This window comes from Podarcis gaigeae (assembly GCF_964106915.1).
Source record: "Podarcis gaigeae genome assembly, chromosome: 6".
In the NCBI taxonomy this organism is placed as follows: Eukaryota; Metazoa; Chordata; class Lepidosauria; order Squamata; family Lacertidae; genus Podarcis; species Podarcis gaigeae.
This window is the reverse complement of record NC_139682.1, coordinates 3,190,669-3,212,405: the sequence shown is the minus strand read 5'-3', so window position 1 is coordinate 3,212,405 and position 21,737 is coordinate 3,190,669. Positions and strand designations below refer to the sequence as shown.

The window sequence follows — 21,737 nt, the reverse complement described above, 5'->3', positions numbered from 1 at the left end:
GGTCTTTTCCAGGGAGTCTTCTCTTCTCATGAGGTGGCCAAAGTCTTGGAGCCTCAGCTTCAGGATCTGCCGTTCCAGTGAGCACGCAGGGCTGGTTTCCTTCAGAATGGAGAGGTTGGATCTTCTTGCAGTCCATGGGACTCTCAAGAGTCTCCTCCAGCACCAGAATTCAAAAGGATCAATTCTTCGGCCATCAGCCTTCTTGATGGTCCATAAAGTTATAAAGTTATACTTAAACATATTTATTTTTTAAGCTTGTTATATTCTATAGTACAGTGGTACCTCTGGATGTGAATGGGATCCGTTCCCATCCTGAAGTGAACACAACCTGCGTCTGCGTGTGCCACAATTCTCCACTTCCACGCATGCGCATGACGTCATTTTGAGCATCTGTGCATGTGCGAGCAGCAAAACCCGGAAGTAACACGCTCTGTTACTTCCGGGTCGCCGTGGAGCGCAACCTGAAAATATTCATCCCAAAGCATATTTAACCCGAGGTATGACTGTATAGTAAGGGATGCGGGTGGTGCTGTGGGTTAAACCACAGAGCCTAGGACTTGCCGATCAGAAGGTCGGCGGTTCGAATCCCCATGACAGGGTGAGCTCCCATTGCTCAGTCCCTGCTCCTGCCAACCTAGCAATTCGAAAGCACGTCAAAGTGCAAGTAGATAAATAGGTACCGCTCCGGCGGGAAGGTAAACCGTGTTTCCCTGCGCTGCTCTGGTTCGCCAGAAGCGGCTTAGTCATGCTGGCCACATGACCCGGAAGCTGTACGCTGGTTCCCTCGGCCAATAAAGCGAGATGAGTGCCGCAACCCCAGAGGCAGCCATGACTGGACTTAATGGTCAGGGGTCCCTTTACCTTTATGACTGTATAGTATATAAGGCTGTTTTTTTCTCATCCTTTGTGCCTCTGCAGCTGACTCGGAAGAACTACATCGTGAAGAACCTGAAGCGGTTTCGGAAGCAGCTAGAGAGGGACTCTGGGAAGCTGGAAGCCATGAAATGCGACTTCTTCCCAAAGACCTTTGAGATGCCCTCGGAGTACCACTTGTTTGTGGAGGAATTCCGCAAGAACCCTGGAATCACCTGGATTATGAAGCCGGTAAGAGGGCTGATGGCCGAGGGGAAACGGGACGAGGTGGCTCCACCATTTATTTATTTTTAATCATTTTTATTGATTTTCCAATAAAAAACATCCAATTAATATATCCAATCATAATACAGTGGTACCAAGGGATGCGAATGGGATCCGTTCCGGATCCCCGTTCGCATCTTGAATAGAACATAAGACGCGACTGCATGTCTGTGCGGGCTCAGGTTGCATTTTCCTGCTTCCGTGCATGCGCATGATGTCATTTTGAGCATCTGCGCATGCGCGATTGGAAAACCCGGAAGTAACACGCTCCGTTACTTCCTGGTTGCCGCGGAGCGCTCAACCTGAAGCACATTCAACCTGAGGTATGACTGTACTCCAATTAAAATAAAAAACTAAAATAAAAAAGACCAAATTATAGTCTGAATTATAATTATTAATTTTTTGGAGCTCCCCACGGTCTGGATCTCTGAAGCATATCTCCACATCTCAGTCCTGCCTCTCCTCATTGTTTCCATATTTTCCATATCTCAATTCTGACGCTTTATAATTCTCCGTCCCTGAGTCTGAGTTCATGATTCTCTTTTTAAAAAAAAGATATTTATTAGAATTTTCAATATTAATACAATAGAAATCAAAAAGAAAAAAGAAAAAAATAACAAAAATACAAAAATACAAATAATTAAAAACACACACATTTTCCATAACTTATTTTCCTTTAACTTACTTCCCAGACCTCCTCATACCTCCCTTTTTTGTATTCCAATTCAAATTATTAGTTCAGCAAATCCTTATCAATAAGCTTTAACCTAGTTCTAAACCTTTGTTTCTATATTCTCTTAAAACATTACAGCTGGAAACCACTTAATTTCTATCCGACATCGTTCTAACATTCATTGATTTTGCAATATTCCTGTAAATAGTCTTTGAATTTCTTCCAATCTTCTTCCACCGACTCTTCTCCCTGGTCTCGGATTTTGCCAGTCATTTCTGCCAATCCCATATAGTCCATCACCTTCATCTGCCATTCTTCCAGAGTGGGTAGATCCTGTACTTTGCAATGAGTATTCTTGCTGCTGTTGTAGCATACATAAAGAAAGTTCTATCCTTCTTTGGCACCAATTGGCCGACCATGCCCAGGAGAAAGGCCTCTGGTTTCTTCAGGAAGGTATATTTAAATACCTTTTTCATTTCATTATATATCATTTCCCAGAAAGCCTTAATCCTTGGGCACGTCCACCAAAGGTGAAAGAATGTACCTTCATTTTCTTTACATTTCCAACATTTGTTATCGGGCAAATGATAAATTTTTGCAAGCTTGGCTGGCTGAGTTCATGATTCTCAATCATGTCAAACATATACTTTCATCTGTCGAATACAGCTTTATCAGCACCCTTTTTTTGCTCTATAAGACGCACCCGACCATAAGACGCACCTAGTTTTTAGAGAAGGAAAACAAGAAAAACAAGAAACAAATTATTCTGAATCAAATGTTGTTGAAGAGGTTTTGCTGCGCAGCAATTCCTCTTGCTGTTCTGGCTTCAGCGATAGCTGCGTGGCCTGCATTTGCTTCATAAGATGCACACACATTTCCCCTTACTTTTTAGGAGGGAAAAGGTGCGTCTTATAGAGCGAAAAATACAGTATATATTTTTCCAACTGCCTTTTATCAGCGCAGCTTCCTCTGACTCCATTCCAATCTGGGATGTTGTCCAAGTCTGTTATCTAAAGTTTAACGATGCAGCAACTCCCAATCATTAATTGCCCAAACCTTCCTTTTGAGCTTTATTGAACCAGTACCATCCAAGTTAAATTGTTAGGCAAAACTGTTTGCAATATTACAATGTAGATAAACTGTATTCCACAAATATCAGTCATTTGGCCTTTGGAGACCACACTCTTCCCCCTCCAGGCCCTAGAAGGGGGGCTGCTAGACACCCAGGTGGCTCCACCATTGCCCTGGCACAAATTAAGCACACACCTTCTCTGGAGGAGATTATGGCGGCGTCCACCGTGCTGCTGCTCCCCAGCTCCAGTCAGACAGGTGAGAAAAGGTGGCCGTGGCAAGGAAGGTTACAGTTCAGGCATAGAAAGCATGCTTTGTCTGGGGGGAGCCTCCGATTTAGGGAAAGGATCTCAGGTAGGGAGGGTCGTGTGGTGCTTATAACAATATAATAATAATAATTTATTATTTATACCCCGCCCATCTGACTGGGTTTCCCCAGCCACTCTGGGCGGCTTCCAACAAAATATTAAAATACAATAATCTATTAAACATTAAAAGCTTCCCTATACAGGGCTGCCTTCAGATGTCTTCTAAAAGTCTGATACAGTGGTACCTCTGGTTATGTACTTAATTCGTTCCAGAGGTCCATTCTTAACCTGAAACTGTTCTTAACCTGAAACACCACTTTAGCTAATGGGGCCTCCCACTGCCGCTGCATGATTTCTATTCTCATCCTGTAGCAAAGTTCTTAACCTGAGGTATTATTTCTGGGTTAGCGGAGTCTGTAACCTGAAGCTTATGTAATCTGAAACTTATGTAACCCGAGGTGCCACTGTAGTTGTTTTTCTCTTTGATATCTGGTGGGAGGGCGTTCCACAGGGCAGGTGCCACCACCGAGAAGGCCCTCTGCCTGGTTCCCTGTAACTTGGCTTTTCGCAGTGAGGGAAACGCCAGAAGGCCCACGGCGCTGGACCTCAGTGTCCGGGCAGAACAATGGAGGTGGAGATGCTCCTTCAGGTATACTGGACCGAGTCCGTTTAGGGCTTTAAAGGTTAGCACCAACACTTTGAATTGTGCTCAGAAACATACTGGGAGCCAATGCAGATCTCTCAGGACTGGTGTTATGTGGTCTCGGCGGCTGCTCCAAATCATATGTGTCTTAAACAGGTGGGGCAGTGTTTTCAACTCTGGATGTGTGCAATAGAGGTGAGCTGACTTTGCTGTGTTCTCTTAGCCAGTTGTGGAGAAGGGGGGGTGCAGTGGGGGCGGCATGCTACGGGTGTGAAATATACTCAGAGTCGCAAAGTGATTTCATGCTCTTTATTCAGCTCATAGTGGTGAGGAGGAATGAATGAAAGTCCCCTCAAAGTATCTGCTTTATATACATTATTTACACAATGGGCTGCACATGATTGGCTAATTCCGGAATTCTACTGTAAGCCAATCAGGTTGTGGATTCACTTCTATCTGGAGCATGATTGGGTGGTTCCTGCCAACCAATCATACTGCTGCATTGTTCTAGGACCAATCAGACTGCTGCATTCTGAATCCTATTGTTCTAGGACCAATCAGACTGCTGCCTTTTGGAGCCTATTGTTCTAGGACCAATCAGACTGCTGCAGTTTAGATCGCCACTGTGCCCATAGGGATGGGACGGGACGCACGGCGCCCATAGGGACGAGGGGCACTGCGGGGCCTCAGCCTCCCTACAGCTGGAGGGGGAGGCAGTGGGCAGACAGAGGACAGGCTGGGCCATCCCTATGGGAGCCACGCGCCCCATCCTGTTCCTCCCTATGGGGGGTTCGCCCCACCCCTATTAGCACGCCCCCCAGGTGCCCGAGTGACTGCTCTTAGCTGCCGCTGCTCTTAGCTCAGGAACGTTGCACCCAAGCAGGGCCCACCCATGCAAACCTAATTTCTCCTAATATACACAGCTTTGCATGTAATAATTTTACCCAATGTTCAGTTTTAGAAAGCAGAAAGCAATGCATTTTTCTATGCTATTTTCGCTAGTACAGTGGTACCTCGGGTTAAGTACTTAATTCGTTCCGGAGGTCTGTTCTTAACCTGAAACTGTTCTTAACCTGAAGCACCACTTTAGCTAGAGGGGCCTCCTGCTGCCGCCACGCCTCCAGAGCCCGATTTCTGTTCTCATCCTGAAGCAAAGTTCTTAATCCGAGGTGCTATTTCTGGGTTAGCGGAGTCCGTAACCAGAAGCATCTGTAACCTGAAGCGTATGTAACCCGAGGTACCACTGTATCTGCATTTGTACTGGCACTTTGCCCACGTTTTGAACGCTTGCATGCATTATCCGGCACTGCAAAATTTCAACTCCAAGGGATGGCTGCGAATATTGTTTGAATATTGTTTCGGAAAATGTAAACCAGGTGGGTTTTAAATCAGAGCTGACTTGAATTTCTTTCTCTCTCTGTGTGTGTGTGTGTGTGTGTGTGTGTGTGTGTGTTTGTACGTAGATATATATAATAAATGAAACACTCTGAATTTTCTTCAACGGCTCTGTCGCCTTCCATCCCCCGGAGCTCCGATTGCCCCTTTCGGAGACCTTAAGAGAAACAAGCTTTTCCTGGATGTAATAATTGATTCTGCTCACTCGCTTCCCCAAGGGAGTGGGGGGGGGGGGAACCTGCCTCTTTGGGAGGCCAGCAAAGAAGCCGAGAGGAGGCGAGGCATGCATGCCGTTGCTGCCAGATGATGAGAGACGTTTTAGCATCATGAATACTGCACCGCCGTGCATAATTACCTCCACACCCATCTGCGAGGCTCGCAGTGGGGCAGGTCGTTTGCCAGCCGATAAAAGCTGGCACCAGCCGCTTTTTGCCTCCCGCCTGCAAATGAGGGGAAGGCCTCCGAGTGGGGGAATGGGAGGCAATTATGCAAACGAGCGCGTGAATTACTGCCAGGAGGATAACAGCCAGCGATTATCTAAGTCTACAAATGATAATTTGTGTTAATTGCCAGCAAGAAACCTTGCATTAAGCTGATTTGGGCCCACATCCTCAATTAACATTGGGGAGGGAAACGCAGGATACGCCGAAAGAGACTGTATTAAAAAGGTTGCGATTACCAACGTTGCGCCGACAAGTGGAAGGACACGGGTTGAAGAAGGCTCTGGAGGTGGAGGCAGGAGTTCAGTTCTCCTCAGGTTCTGGTTAATAGATCCGTTTTTTGCTACCCTCACCCTTTCGAAGGGGGAGAGGAAATTTAAGTTAAAAGTCAATATTCGCTTAAATACCTTGTTCACCCTGCGTATTCCAGAAAGGCCTTGGAATAGCAGGTGAAGTTGGTGCTTTCTCAGTCGGGTTGGGTTTGAGTGCTGCCTAATGAGAAGGATCTGGGAGTTCTGCGCTGCAAATTCTGCGAGCTGAAACCCGGAGTTTTATGCCTGCGATGTATCAAGCCGGAATATCTCACTGTCGCTTCATCGTTACAGAATGGGATGCCGAAGAGCAGAGCAGATGGAGATGCAAAAGAGAGCTTTTGTAGTGTTGGCAGCCCTGGGATCTAGGAAAGAATTAGGCAAAGGGTCTGGAACAGAAAGAGGGTCTGGAAAAGAAGGACTGGAACAAGAAGCAGCCAACCTGCTCACTTTGCTAGCCAACCTGGTTGCTAACCCAGTGGCCGGCTTATCCAGTGTCAGGAGCGAGCCAGCAGTAAAGCACACCCTGCAAGTTGGAGTTAACTCTTAATTAGCAAAAATGCAATCAACACAGGAGTGCCTAATGAGCACAGTAACTCACTCCAATAGGTCTTGCCCCCATGAAGCAGTTGCTCAGGCTGAAGGTCCCCACCTCCCCAAGTCCCCACCTCTCCAGGGTTTTCCCCAAGCAATCTGAGACTGTGTGTGATGGCCTGGGAACCGGATTCAGAGGCTGAACCTGAGGGATCCCAGCCTGCACAGGAGTCCCCGCCTCCGGGACCAGCTGAGCCGGGGCTGGGGCTTGAACCTGAAGGGCCCTCACCTGTGCCGGATCCTCAGGTGCAGGCACCAGCTGAATCCACTCTGGCTCCGGAGGTGATTGAGGACCCATTGCCTGCAGGTGCTCCTCTCTCAGCCCTGTCAGGGGAAGCTGAGGTTGCCTCTGGGTCCAGTAACCCTCCAGCCTCTCCTGAGCTGCAGAGGCTCAGGGCAGAGAGGCGGAGGGAACTAAGTTCCCGCAGGAGGAGTGCTCGCCTCCAGGCCGGAGAGGCGAGTCACCTGTGGATCGGGACCGCCCTATGCCTCGGGGCACATAAAAGCCAGCCAGCCCCAGTCCCAGGTTGCGGGAGCAGCGTTGTTGGTAACCTGTTCCTGCCGGCACCCTGTCCTGCTCTTCTGCCAGAGTTCCTGACCACACCTGACTCCTTGCCTTGGATCCCGCTTCAGCCTTGACGGACAGCCTCCATACCACACCCTCGACCTTGGACTGGGCTCTGACCACGCCACACAGTAACCCCCTGGGACCAGCAGCACACTGCGCCTGCATGAAGCTAACTTTTCCTTTGCCCTCTTCATGCCTCTTCTGGTTCTGGGTGCCGAGCAGTCTTAAGCACATGTGGCGCCGGGGTGCAAAGATCCGCCCAGCACCACCACCCCAGATTGCACAGTCCCAGGTGCACAGGAGGGCAGAGCTGGCTGGCTGGCTGCCTCAGCGTCTTTCTGGCTTGTTCGCCCCCGAACTCACGGCACAGAGCCACCTGCAGCAGAAGAGCCCCCCACGGCACTCTGACTGACAGGTGGGCTCTTCCACGGACTCAACTCTCAGGCCCCGGACTCTTGGCCTGGCGCCCCTGAGAACCTGGCGCCCGGGTGCCCCTAGCACCTATGGGTAAGACGGCCCTGTCTAGGAGACCGGTGGGGGGCTTGTTGCAGCAAGAGTGGGAGACACCCACCCATGCGTCTTCACCTGCCTGACCCATCTCTTTCTCTTGGCCTCCCTCCCACTTCAGCTTCTGCCTCTGAGTCTGAACTTCTGTCTGCCACAGACTCTCCCCACTCACTAATCCCTGTTACCTCTTCAGCTTCTGACAGCTCCTTCTCCCAGTCTTCTCCTTCTCCGTCGTCCCACCAAGACTCCCCAGACTCTGGGCTTTATGTCAGGAGTTCAGCCTACACTTGAGTAGGACCCTGGCATGGACACATGCCCGACTGGCATGTTCTCTCCCTCCTGGGCTTTCGTTTGGGAGCTTCAAAAGTTTTCTTCTGCCCGAACATCACAGCAACTGATGCCAACTGACACCGGCACACTTAGGGATCCAAAGAGTTTGCGCACCTTGCGTGACAGACCTCAGCAACTCTGCATTTTGGCTAATCTACTTTATTTACATATAAACCCACATGGCTCCCTCTCTCTCTAGCATCAGACAGCAAAGAGAAAAAGAACAAAGGACAATAGTCCCATTTCATGCAACACAGTAACACAAACATCCTGTCTTCATCACTTCCCACTCTGTGGAGTCAAAACATACATCGTCATGTGAAAGACAAAAATCCCATGACTGCAATCACGGAGCAGGAATTCTAACACTTTCTTCCCCTGGGGTTTCCCCATCTAGTTCCTCCCACCATTCCTCTTTATCCAACCAGCCCATGGCATCTGGGATCTCTAGGATGGGGGAGGGGGCACATACAAATGCTTTGCAGGTTTTAATAATAATAATAATAATAATAATAATATATTATTTCTACCCCACCCATCTGGCAGGGCTTCCCCAGCCACTCTGGGCGGCTTCCAACAAAATATTAAAATACCGTAACAAGGCCCGTATAGTTAAAGCTATGGTTTTCCCAGTACAGTGGTACCTCGGATTACATATGTTTCAGGTTACAGACATCCAGAAATAGTACCTCAGGTTAAGAACTTTGCTTCAGGATGAGAACAGAAATCATGCTCCGGCGGCAGCAGGAGGCCCCATTAGCTAAAGTGGTGCTTCAGGTTAAGAACAGTTTCAGGTTAAGAACGGAGCTCCAGAACGAATTAAGTACTTAACCCGAGGTACCACTGTAGTGATGTATGGAAGTGAGAACTGGACCATCAAGAAGGCTGATCGCCAAAGAATGGATGCTTTTGAATTCTGGTGTTGGAGGAGACTCTGGAGAGTCCCATGGACTGCAAGAAGATCCAACCTCTCCATTCTGAAGGAAATCAGCCCTGAGTGCTCACTAGAAGGACAGATCCTGAAGCTGAGGCTCCAATACTTTGGCCACCTCATGAGAAGAGAAGACTCCCAGGAAAAGACCCTGATGTTGGGAAAGATGGAGGGCACAAGGAGAGGGGGACGACAGAGGACGGGATGGTTGGATAGTGTTCTCGAAGCTACCAGCATGAGTCTGACCAAACTGCGGGAGGCAGTGGAAGACAGGAGGGCCTGGCGTGCTCTGGTCCAGGGGGTCACGAAGAGTCGGACATGACTAAACGACTAAACAATACATCAAACATTGAAAGCTTCCCTAAACAGTAATGAATACTGCAGTAGATAGCACAGTGCTCTGCAGTGTCAGCCCAGCCCAGAGTGCATGAGCCACCTTCCTTTGTTGACTACCACCTCTCAATCCTCTCCCAGGCCCCCAAAGTCTGACCATCTTGGCACGGAAGGCTCCATGCCATGCTCTGTTCTGATTTAAGCAGTTGCCGCTTAAACGAGGGGTGGGAGGTGGGGAGAATCTCATGAAAAGAGCAGGCAATAAAAATATTTCTTTCTTTGCCTTACAAAATGCTCTGCTTGGGGGGCGGGGGGAATACACGGGCCTTAAAACTAGGAAGGTAATATACGAGACTGAGACAGGGACGTTTTAACAGCCCAATATCTCACTTCCTGAGAGGCTCGGAAAGCTTGCTTTATCACCTGGGGGAGCTGGGATTCCGGGATTTCAGAGCTGGTTTCGACGAGGACACGGCCCCAGAAATCCAGGGGGGCTGTGTGTGGCTTTAGATGATTCCATACACAGCCAGGGGCTCAGGTGGTAAGGATCAGGCCGCCCACTTACAGGATTGGCTACTGACATGCAAGGAGCCTGAGAGTTGCATGTACAGTGGTACCTCGGGTTACAGATGCTTCAGGTTACAGACGCTTCAGGTTACAGACTCCGCTAACCCAGAAATAGTACCTCGGGTTAAGAACTTTGCTTTAGGATCAGAACAGAAATTGGGTAGTGATGGCCACTAGCTTAGATGGCTTTAAAATAGGAGTAGACAAATTGATGGGTGGCTCACAGCCATAATAATAATAATAATAATAATAATAATAATAATAATAATAATTTTATTTATATCCCGCCCTCCCCAGCCGAAGTCAGGCTCAGAGTGGCTAACAACAATAAAAGTAACACAGCATTCCAAAATCAATTCATTCTAAAATCAATTCAAAATCAAATTAATGGCAACCATTGGGCTAGAGTTCTGTGAGGATTGCCAAAGGAGGGGGTCAGGCTGTGCCTTGGCCAAAAGCCAGGCGGAACAGCTCTGTCTTGCAGGCCCTGCGGAAAGATGTCAAGTCCTGCAGGGCCCTAGTCTCTAGTGACAGAGCATTCCACCAGATCGGGGCCACGGCCGAAAAAGCCCTGGCTCTGGTTGAGGCCAGCCTAACCTCCCTGTGGCCTGGGATCTCCAAGATGTTTTTATTTGAAGACTGTAAGGTCCTCCGTGGGACATACCAGGAGAGGCGGTCCCGTAGGTACGAGGGTCCTAGGCCGTATAGGGCTTTAAAGGTCAATACCAGCACCTTAAACCTGATCCTGTACTCCACCGGGAGCCAGTGCAGCTGGTATAGCACTGGGTGAATGTGATCCCATGGCACGGATCCTGTAAGGAGTCTCGCCGCAGCATTCTGCACCCGCTGGAGTTTCTGGGTGAGTCTCAAGGGCAGCTCCACATAGAGCGGAACTTCAATGTACAGAATCAATTCCTACCTCCAAGGTGGTTTTCTCATCAGCATGGACTGCAAAGGTAACTTTAGCAGCCCTTGATTTACAACCAAAACATCTGTGGGGGTGGAAGCAGTCCCATTTAAAACTCCCCCCCCCCCCCATAGTTGCAAGAGCAAGGGAAACTTTTCCCCTGCGCTGCTGGAGAGACAGGCTGCATAGCAACATACAGAACCATAAAGATTTTACCAGCTCTCCTCTGGGATGGCCGGCATAACTCACCCGTGGCACCACCACTCATGAGTAATGCCACCATCCCAAATTTGTGCCCGTAAAACCTTTATATCATGGCACACCATCAAGCATTCCCTTTTATATTGCTAAATAAAATAGCATCGTCAGCTTTAGAAACACAGCAGGGAGGAGGCGGCGAGCCATTCCGCTGAGCTGCAGCTGGAAAATTTGTGGGTGGCTGGTTTTAAGACAAACCGGGCGCCTCTTTGAGCCTTCCTCCCAAACGCCTTATGGCTTTTCACAAATATCTTAATTGTTGGGGCCCAGAAAGTGCCTGTTACGTGATAAGGTACACAGGGGCCCCTAAACTGAAGTGTGATTCCCTCCCCACAGCAAGAAATGGATTCAGGTTCTGCACTAAAACACAAACAAACGAAAAACCTCCTGTTCAAATGGTTCAATTCGGTCATGTATATCCACACGCTTATTTTGCAGAAAATAACTTTATAGTGTTGAATGCGTCATTTTCTTCCACAGGCAATGTTTGCAGCTTTTCATGGGCAGTGTTAGCAAAGGGACCGTAGTAATATTTATCACGTCTGCATTCCATCTCTTCTCCAGGGAGCTCAAGGCAAAGTGCATGAGGTTATGACATTTTTTCCTTAACAAGAAACCTGTAAACACTGAGGGATGATGGCTGGCCAGGGGTCACCCAGCAAGTGGCTTTGGATTCTGAACTCCGAACAGCCAAGTTAGCCAAATAATTGTAGGATAAAAGGTAAAGGGACTCCTGACCATTAGGTCCAGTCGTGACCGACTCTGGGGTTTCGGCGTTCATCTCACTTTATTGGCTGAGGGAGCCGGCGTACAGCTTCCGGGTCATGTGGCCAGCAGGACTAAGCCGCTTCTGGCGAACCAGAGCAGCGCACGGAAACGCCGTTTACCTTCCCGCCAGAGCAGTACCTATTTATCTACTTGCACTTTTTGGTGTGCTTTCGAACTGCTAGGTGGGCAGGAGCAGGGACCGAGCAACGGGAGCTCACCCCATCGCAGGGATTCGAACCACCGACCTTCTGATCGGCAAGTCCTAGGCTCTGTGGTTTAACCCACAGCGCCCCCCGCGCCCCCCAATTGTAGGATAAAAAGATGCAAAATGATCAGCTTCCGATATTTGCTTAACTGGGTCAGGTTTTCAGAATCCATTTCCTCTTGGTACGTCGTGTGGATTGCTTTGGAGCAGAATTTATTGAGAAAGTTGTCATTTTATTTCTCTGCGAAGGACAGAGTGCAAAACAGTCACTTCACAGCTTCCTTTTTTTGCAGGCCGAGAGAGAGGAAAACGCCGGGAGGACAAAGGGCTAGTAACGGTTTTCCCTCTCTTTTGCAGGTTGCCCGGTCTCAAGGGAGAGGCATTTTTCTCTTCCGGAAGCTCAAGGATGTAATTGATTGGAGGAAGGTGAGATGCCTCCTTCTTCTCACCTCTCAGGAAGGGATTAGTTGGGAACAGCCTACCATACAGTTTTGCCCGGTGAGCAGCACCTTTGCATCAGCTGCTTAGGGGTTGGGGCCCCATATATTTCTTCCTGCCCTCTACTGTTTAGGGTGGCTTGTGTATGGAGATCAGGGTGACCCTGGAGGCTTCTGGTTTCTTTGAGCCCTGGGAGATTTTCAGATGTAACTTGGCTCACACCAGAAAAATGCAAGAGCTCTGGTATGATGAGTGGACTGACGATAATACTATTCACTCTGGACAGCACACCCAGAATCTTACTTCAGTTTAAAACCAACCAGACAAGCAGAATCTTCTAATTGCCATGATGTGCAGCCGCACACTTTGGTCCTTTTTGTTGGTTTTTGTAATATGGTTAAAATATAAAAGGAGAAATCCCTGAATGCCTAGATCCAGGTTTGGGGCAAATATTCTTTGGTGAGAGAGCTGCAGCAGAGATTTAAAATCGCAAGCCATGCAGCAAAGTGAAGTGTTGGAAACATAGTCTGTTAGACCTTTAAAACATTCCCTTGTAAGCTGCTTCCAAGTTTCCCACTTCCTTCAGCATTGAAAGAGACCATGTTTGGTAAGTTAAAAATGGTTTACTTACAAACTCTTTAAAGGTCAGGTTCATGTGCTTTTCCATACAGCAGCAAGAAAAGACACGTAGTACAACTTAGTTTCAAAAAGTGGTAAATGTTTCTAAATCATTTTTACTGAAACACAAATATGGATTACTAAAGCCACACTGTCTGAACTTGGAGCATCCAGCTTAGACATTCTTATTGGTCAGGTTCATATGGTGGAAAATAAGAAGAACCATCTTTGTTTCCTGAGAATGCCTCTAGGCATGCCCTGATATAGTCTGGGGAAACAGAGATGGCAGCTGAAGGTCAGGGCTTAGAGTAGCCGCACAAACTGCCTGCCTGGTAAATAACATTTACAGTGGTACCCCGCAAGACGAAGGCCTCGGAAGACGAAAAATTCGCTAGATGAAGGAGTTTTTCGTTTTCTTAGCCGCTTCGCAAGACGCATTTCCCTATGGGCTTGCTTCGCAAAACGAAGCTTGCCCCGCAAGCTCCGGGGATAGCGGGGAAGCGCAGCGCGTCTTCCCCGCTGTCCCCGGACCTGTTTAAAGCAAGGGGCGTGCGCCTTCCCCTCTGTCCCCGGAGATTGCGGGGCAGGCAACGGGGAGAAGCGATCTTCTCCCCACCGCTCCTTGCTTTAAACAGGTCCGGGGACAGAGGGGAAGGCGGGCATTTGATTTTCAATGCATTCCTACGGGAAACCGTGCTTCGCAAGACGAAAAACTCGCAAGAAGAAAAAACTTGCGGAACGAATTAATTTCGTCTTGCGAGGCACCACTGTAATTCAAAATTAGGGGTGGTTAAGGGGGCTTGCTGGTGCTGGGGGAGGTGTCTAGGGGTGCCCTGGTGTGTTGGAATAGGGAGCCCAGATTTAGGTGTTTGGGGTCTCCCTCTTATTCAGGCCAAAGCTATCTCCATATTTGGCTTTTGAAACGAATTTTCCTCCAGGTCTAGAAACCTAACAACGTTAGGTGGGATATACCTCCTGCTATATCAGATTTACCCCAGATGTTTTGGCCAACAACCCCCATTACCCCTGACCAACCTGACCCCACAGGTAGACAAGAGCAAAGGTAACGGTAAAGGTAAAGGGACCCTGACCATTAGGTCCAGTTGTGGCCGACTCTGGGGTTGCGGCGCTCATCTCACTTTATTGGCCAAGGGAGCCGGTGTACAGCTTCCATGTCATGTGGCCAGCATGACTAAGCCGCTTCTGGCGAACCAGAGCAGCGCGCGGAAACGCCGTTTACCTTCCTGCTGGAGCGGTACCTATTTATCTACTTGCACTTTGATGTGCTTTCGAACTGCTAGGTTTGCAGGAGCAGGGACTGAGCAACGGGAGCTCACCCCGTTGCAGGGATTCGAACCGCCGACCTTCTGATAGGCAAGTCCTAGGCTCTGTGGTTTAACCCGCAGGAGAATGTTAAACAGTGCTTCCATTCTTCCTGACCTAAGCAAGTCACCCGATCTCCTTCACAGGACGGTGTCCGTGTGGATGACCAGAAAGATGAAATTCCGGTAGAGAATTACGTAGCGCAGCGCTACATCGAGAACCCGTATTTAGTCGGTGGTGAGTTGCCTGCTTATCAGCCCAGAATATGTGTGCACACACAGACACACAATCCTGCGCCTCCGTCCCAAATTTGGAGTGAATATCCCTGACCGCCACGGCCTCATTAATAAGGTGAGGCACATGCCCACCCAGCCCCCTTGCTGGAATAGGCTGCCCAATGGAGATTGTATTTCCTAAAGGTAAAGGTAAAGGGACCCCTGACCATTAGGTCCAGTCGTGGCCGACTCTGGGGTTGCGGCGCTCATCTCGCTTTCTTGGCCGAGGGAGCTGGCGTACAGCTTCTGGGTCATGTGGCCCGCATGACTAAGCCGCTTCTGGCGAACCAGAGCAGCGCACAGAAACGCCATTTACCTTCCCACCGGAGTGGTACCTATTTATCTACTTGCACTTTGACATGCTTTTGAACTGCTAGGTTGGCAGGAGCGGGGACTGAGCAACGGGAGCTCACCCCATCGTGGCGATTCGAACTGCCGACCTTCTGATCAGCAAGTCCTAGGCACTGTGGTTTAACCCACAGCGCCATCCACATCAGACTTAAAATGACCATTTGTACTAGTCTAAATGTACATGTGCGTGTGTCATGAATGGTTAGTTCCCACTCTTGCCCTCTGCATGTAGATCAGCAGATAACTTCCCTCTTTGGGAAGTCAGAGAGAAGCTCTAATTCCCACTAGCTCCAGCTGCCTGCAATTGATACTGTATGCTCCGTCGGAGGTGAATGATGTTTGCGGCTCGCTCAGTAAACTATCCGGTGATTTGTTCTGTAGCGGATAAGGCACTTCTATTGTTTCTGATTGACTTTGACTCTTCTACAAGTATCTGTTTCTGTGGTTTTTGTTGCTTAACCGTGACAGCTATTGGTAGCAATTACACAGCCTTGAGCGATAAAACCCTTAGTTCCTCTGTTTACCTTTCAGCCGCTTCGCTGATGAGACTGAAACATCCCCGCAAGGCTTTGGGTTTCCATGTTTCAATTCTTTCATCTATCATCATCATCATGGTCCCTTCTAACCCTAAAATTCTATGTATGATTCTATGCTATAAATATTCACACAGGTCCTGCTTTAAAAACGTTTGCTATGAGAAAATTAACTTATCCAACCCAACAAGTTAGTACCCAAACCTCGTTATACACACTGCAGATTCAGATATTCAGACAGAGAGCATTTTTACTTTCTCGTTTGCCTTTTGCTGGTTGACTGAAGAACAGGGGAGGAAGGGAGTGGCGAGAGCAATTTTTTCCTGGGTTTTCCTCTCTCTTTTTGCCCTTTGGAGGTCAACATTCTGTGCTTGGGAACGCATTAGAAATCTCCCCATAGGAATCTGTGAAAATCCTCAACTTGTTATGTGAACACTCACCTAACGGATTATATCCAGGGAACATATTCTGTTCTATAAGTGGAACCTGCATGTACATAATAGTCCTTACATAAGCAAAAAAGAGAAGAAGAGTTTGGATTTGATATCCTGCCTTTCACTCCCCTTCAGGAGTCTCAAAGCGGCTAACAACCTCCTTTCCCTTCCTCCCCCACAACAAACACTCTGTGAGGTGAGTGGGGCTGAGAGACTTCGCAGAAGTGTGACTGGCCCAAGGTCACCCAGCAGCTGCATGTGGAGGAGCGGAGACACGAACCCGGTTCCCCAGATTAGTGACTGCCGCTCTTAACCACTACACCACACTGGCTCTCCAAAAGACAGTTTGCTGCCCCAAGGTGCTTACAGTCTAAGAGTACCTCCAGACTGGGAGCACAGGTGTATTCTGCAACATGTCAACAATAAGAGTGTACTGGTGGTGGATTTATACCAGACCACCCACACAACCCTCTTAGTTGTTCTGCAATGCTTTCCCAGTGCTGCTGCATTAGTGCTGGCTGGAGGAGCACTATTGTGATAGTAAAGGTAAAGGGACCCCTGACCATTAGGTCCAGTAGTGACCGACTCTGGGGTTGTGGTGCTCATCTCGCTTTATTGGCCGAGGGAGCTGGCGTACAGCTTCCGGGTCATGTGGCCAGCATGACTAAGCCGCTTCTGGCGAACCAGAGCAGCGCACGGAAACGCCGTTTACCTTCCCGCCGGAGCGGTACCTATTTATCTACTTGCACTTTGACGTGCTTTCAAACTGCTAGGTTGGCAGGAGCAGGGACCGAGCAACGGGAGCTCACCCCGTCGCGGGGATTCAAACCGCCGACCTTCTGATCAGCAAGTCCTAGGCTCTGTGGTTTAACCCACAGCGCCACCCGCGTCCCAGCACAACAAAAGTGGACAACCCACCCACCCTGGAATATCTGTGGTAAAAAAGTTACAAGACTTCAGGAGGAAGTTATGGGGCAAGCACTGATTGGAGGTGAAGCACTTTATTTGCCCCCGAAACCTTTGCAGACACAAACAGTATCGAACATGGGAGTGTGTATAACCACCCTGATGCCATCAGGAGCACAAATCACCATGAATGCCCAAACGAAAGGACACATGGAGAGAACTAGCCCAAATGCAATGCCATCCTTCAGTCCTGAGAATGAGGAATAAATAGCACAGGTAGAGCAGTAATTCATAAAGCTATTTCTGTTGGGTTCACAGGGCGGAAGTTTGACTTGAGAGTGTACGTCCTGGTCATGTCGGTGAGTGAACAGGCCGTCACCCCTGCAATGCCCAGCCCGTCCCCTGAATTGATGGGATAGCCAGCTAGGAGGGACTTCTACCTGAAGGAGCGTCTCCACCCCCATCATTCTGCCCGGACGCTGAGGTCCAGCGCCGAGGGCCTTCTGGCAGTTCCCTCGATGCGAGAAGCAAAGCTACAGGGAACCAGGCAAAGGGCCTTCTCGGTGGTGGCACCCGCCCTGTGGAACGCCCTCCCATCAGATGTCAAAGAGATAAACAACTACCTGACATTTAGAAAACATCTGAAGGCAGCCCTGTTCAGGGAAGTTTTTAATGTGTGACATTTTGATGTGTTTTTGGTCTTTGTTGGAAGCTGCCCAGAGTGGCTAGGGAAGCCCAGCCAGATGGGCAGGGTAAAGGTAAAGGGACCCCCGACCATTAGGTCCAGTCGTGACCGACTCTGGGATTGCGGCGCTCATGTCGCTTTATTGGCCAAGGGAGCCGGCGTACAGCTTCCGGGTCATGTGGCCAGCATGACTGAGCCGCTTCTGGTGAACCAGAGCAGCTCACGGAAACGCCGTTCACCTTCCCGCCGGAGCGGTACCTATTTATCTACTTGCACTTTGATGTGCTTTCAAACTGCTAGGTTGGCAGGAGCAGGAACCGAAGAATGGGAGCTCACCCCGTTGCGGGGATTTGAACCGCCGACCTTCTGATCGGCCAGTCCTAGGCTCTGTGGTTTAACCCACAGTGCCACCTGCGTCCCTGCATGGGCAGGGTACAAACGATAAATTACTGTTGTTGCTGCTGCTGCTGCTGACCACCGCTTTCTCTTCCTCCCAGTATATCCCACTCAAAGCCTGGCTTTACCGCGATGGCTTTGCTCGATTCTCCAATACCCGCTTCACCCTGAACACCATCGACGACCACTGTATCCTGACCTGTCTGCACGTTGCATGAGCTGCTTCAGGACGGAACAACTTTTTGTCAGCTGTTGGGTGGGTGGGGGAGAGGAACATTTGCAACAAGATGCCCGTGTGCTTGGTGCAGGAACTCTGCAGAACCCACTCACGCTGAGCAGGTCTGGCAGCCAAGGTGAGCAGCCTTGCCTGAGGTCCCTGGCAGATCAAGGCAGCTGCAAGCACTGAAACAGCCTTTTCAGACCATTTTAGGACCACTGAGGGCCAAACCACATGCGATGCTAAATGCATCACTGCTTAGGAAGCTACTTCATGTCTATTTCTATATGTTCTATTTATTGCGTTTATACAATATGCCTTTTATGTGGGAGGAAAATATTAAACCCTGTGACCCACGTGTGTGGGGTGAATTGGCTGGGTGCCTGGATTCAAAATGCAGGGCTGAAGTCACACTCCAGCAGGAAAGAGACCTCAGTAGCAGAGTTTAAACACACAAAAGTCAAGCAGCAATATAGCGTTAGGAAGGCAGGTTGTTAGAACTTTTTAGTCTGCATGCGAACAGCGCCTCTCTCTTTCTACCGCGTTTGCAATGAACAGACCACACACTGCTAAGTAAGTTTAAAATTATTTACTTACAAAACATTCCGTAGGTCAGATTCATGCATTTATCCAAGCAGCAGCAAAGAGAACACAGGCAGAATAATTTTGGGTAGAAAACGGAAAGATAGTGTCAAACACGTGCTCTAAACTTGGCGCTTGCTTAGGCATGTCTTCCTTGGTCAGTCACATGATGCAGAGAGAGTGAGGGAACAGGAAGAGAAGGCTTCACTTCCTCCCTCACTGGAGTGGGCATGACCTACGTAGCTGAGTCTAGGAATTTAACTCTGTGATCTTAACCCATTCATTCACTAAGACTGGATCTACACACAAGAAAAACCCGCTATAAATAAGTCATAAATTAAATTGTTATAATGAAAGGGAAAAAACTGTATGTAAAATCACATAGGCAAAGTTTTGTGCTCTACATCGCCATCTGGTGTCGCATGTTTATAACAAAGTTATAGTGTTGCAACATGGCTGATGTAGCGGAGTCCTACCTTTTCCTCCAAGGAGTTCAAGCTGGCATGCATGGTGCTCCCCCTCCCCATTTAATCCCCATGGCAACCCCATGGGCAGGAGTATAGATGAACTGAGTAGCCAGGGCAAAGGGAAGCTGTTTTGGGAGCCAGGTTCATATTTTGGATTCTGGGAGCATCTCTTTCCTTTCATATCATCCTTACCTCCCGCCTCATGCCAGATGTTCACCTGACAAATGTAGCCGTGCAGAAGACAGCCCCTGACTACGACCCCGAAAAGGTAAGGAATGAGGGCCCAGCAACCCAGGTACCCAAACCCTTCTGTTTCAGGGGCCGGGGTGGTTTGGCTGGGGGATGAGGGAGGGCACACTTCAAATCCTCACCCAAGGAGCGGCTGTAGCAGGAAGGCCAATGGTTTAAGAGTCAAGATAGAGGAAACATTTTAACGTGTGCAGAAGCAGTGAATCATGACATGCGCAGACGAACATGTTCTGCTCATGTTGCTCGTTCGCAACCAGAGGTACCACTGTATCGCAGTGTTGAAAACCAGAGATTGCCCAGCCCTGCGCAAGGCTAGTTGAAGATTCATGGGGAGCCATGCTCTGCTGCTGGGCCTGAGGTTCCCCACTCCGAACGCAATACTTTAGATGCGGGGATTGCCTCAGTACCATGCTGTTCCTGTAAGGTACTTGACATTACTGCCATCCCACCAGCTGCTGGGCTACCAGCCTCATGGAAACATTCTTGTGATATAAATGGAGTACCCCATCTCTTTAAAAAAACCAAGAACTCTAGATGTCCAGTTGGGTTTTTATAAGCAGCTGCCACTGCCGCTCTTGGCTGTTTTGGCCTGTGCCTATTCTATCGATCTTGTTTATGGCTCACCCTTTTCCCACAGAGCTCAGAGCGACAGTTGATCTCTTTTGGTCTCTTAGCAATCTTGAGAGGTAGGGTAAACTGAGAGGCAGGGGATGAGTGGAGATTTGAACTCGAGTCTCCCCAGCCCAAACCCACCTCTTTGTTGGCAGTCAGTAGAAAAAAGACAGCCACAGAACCGAGAAATTGCACAAAACAAAGGAAATACCATGAAAATCCCTGCAACGAGAAGTAATCGACCAGAAATATTATCTTATGAAAATAAAGTAAATAATAAAAATCAAAGAGTTTAAGAGAAAAATTAGAAAAACCTCAAATTGAACAAAGCCTTAACAGGATGCCGGCTACAAACCTCGTTTCCCTGAACTATTCAGTTTCCTCAGAAGGAAATAGAAAAATCATAAACCTTAAATGACCAAAATTCACAAGAAGGGGGTAGAACTCCCAAAAATTCTGAAATATTTATAATCCTGGGCCGACCTAGGTGAAGCAAAGCGTAGCAATAAAGGACTGAGGACTCAAAGGTACAATTTCTAATATTGAATTTACAAAAAAGGTTTGGAAACCTAAATGGCAAGTTTTAAACAAAGCCCAACTTGAAGGAAGCAAAGCCCAGTAGTAAAGAGTTGGGGGACTCAGCTGTGAAAATTCTAGTGTTGCCTTTACAAAAAGGTATAAAAAACCTAAAGGGCACAAATTCAAAGAAAGGAATACAAGATAAGCTGTTTTAGATTTCCCCCCCCCCTTAAACTCTTTGATTTTTATTATTTAGTTTATTTTCATAAGATAATATTTCTAGTCGATTACTTCTCGTTTCAGGGATTTTTCACGGTACAGTGGTACCTCGGGTTACAGACACTTCAGGTTACATACGCTTCAGGTTACAGACTCCGCTAACCCAGAAATAGTGCTTCAGGTTAAGAACTTTGCTTCCGGATGAGAACAGAAACCGGGCTCCGGCGGCGCGGCAGCAGCAGGAGGCCCCATTAGCTAAAGTGGTGCTTCAGGTTAAGAACAGTTTCAGGTCAAGTACGGACCTCCGGAATGAATTAAGTACTTAACCCGAGGTGCCACTGTATTTCATTTGTGTTGTACAACCTCATTGTTGGCAGGGCTGCAAGTGGATGATCCAGAAGTTCCGACTCTACCTGACCGCCAAGCACGGGGCGGAAGCCGTGGAGAACCTCTTTGCCGAGATGGACAACATTTTCATCAAGAGCCTGCAGAGCGTCCAGAAAGTCATCATCAGCGACAAGCACTGCTTTGAGCTCTACGGCTACGATATCCTGATCGACCAAGACCTCAAGCCGTAAGGGGGGGGGGGGGGAGAGGGTCAGAGGATACTCCCAAGGGAAGGGAGGTGGCTCAGTTGCTCTGTATCAGAAGAGAATGAGGAGGAAAAGGAGAGTCAGCAGGAACTGGAAGGGCTGGCTGGGCAGCAGACAGTTCAAGGGAAGAAAGATTGCAAGGCGTTGGGAACAGGAGATTTTTTAAGGGTTCATAGGTATCGTGCCTGCTCCCAATATCCAGTTATGTGGCTCTTTCCAATATCACACAACAGGGCCGCCACATAGTGGATTCAGATAACCAAAGTGGAAGGGTGGTTAAGAGCAACCTTCTGCGACCTGGTGCCCTCCAGATGTTCTAGACTACAACTCCCATCATGTCTGACCATTTGCTGCACTGGCATCTGGGAACTGGG

General features: G+C 48.6%; 1 protein-coding gene across 3 annotated transcripts in view; it reads left to right on the top strand.

The window, feature by feature from the left end:
• Positions 1–21,737, top strand: part of TTLL9 (tubulin tyrosine ligase like 9) — a 53,134-nt gene that overhangs the window by 21,465 nt on the left and 9,932 nt on the right. For 2 of the 3 annotated variants that reach the window (XM_083744506.1, XM_083744504.1), the window contains exons 5-11: positions 919–1,104; positions 12,304–12,444; positions 14,472–14,562; positions 17,143–17,183; positions 18,007–18,094; positions 19,381–19,439; positions 21,148–21,344. In XM_083744506.1, coding sequence (XP_083600632.1) covers positions 919–1,104; positions 12,304–12,444; positions 14,472–14,562; positions 17,143–17,183; positions 18,007–18,094; positions 19,381–19,439; positions 21,148–21,344 — 803 coding nt within the window. The remainder of the gene's footprint in view (positions 1–918; positions 1,105–12,303; positions 12,445–14,471; positions 14,563–17,142; positions 17,184–18,006; positions 18,095–19,380; positions 19,440–21,147; positions 21,345–21,737) is intronic. The other variant, XM_083744505.1, reaches the window with a different exon arrangement.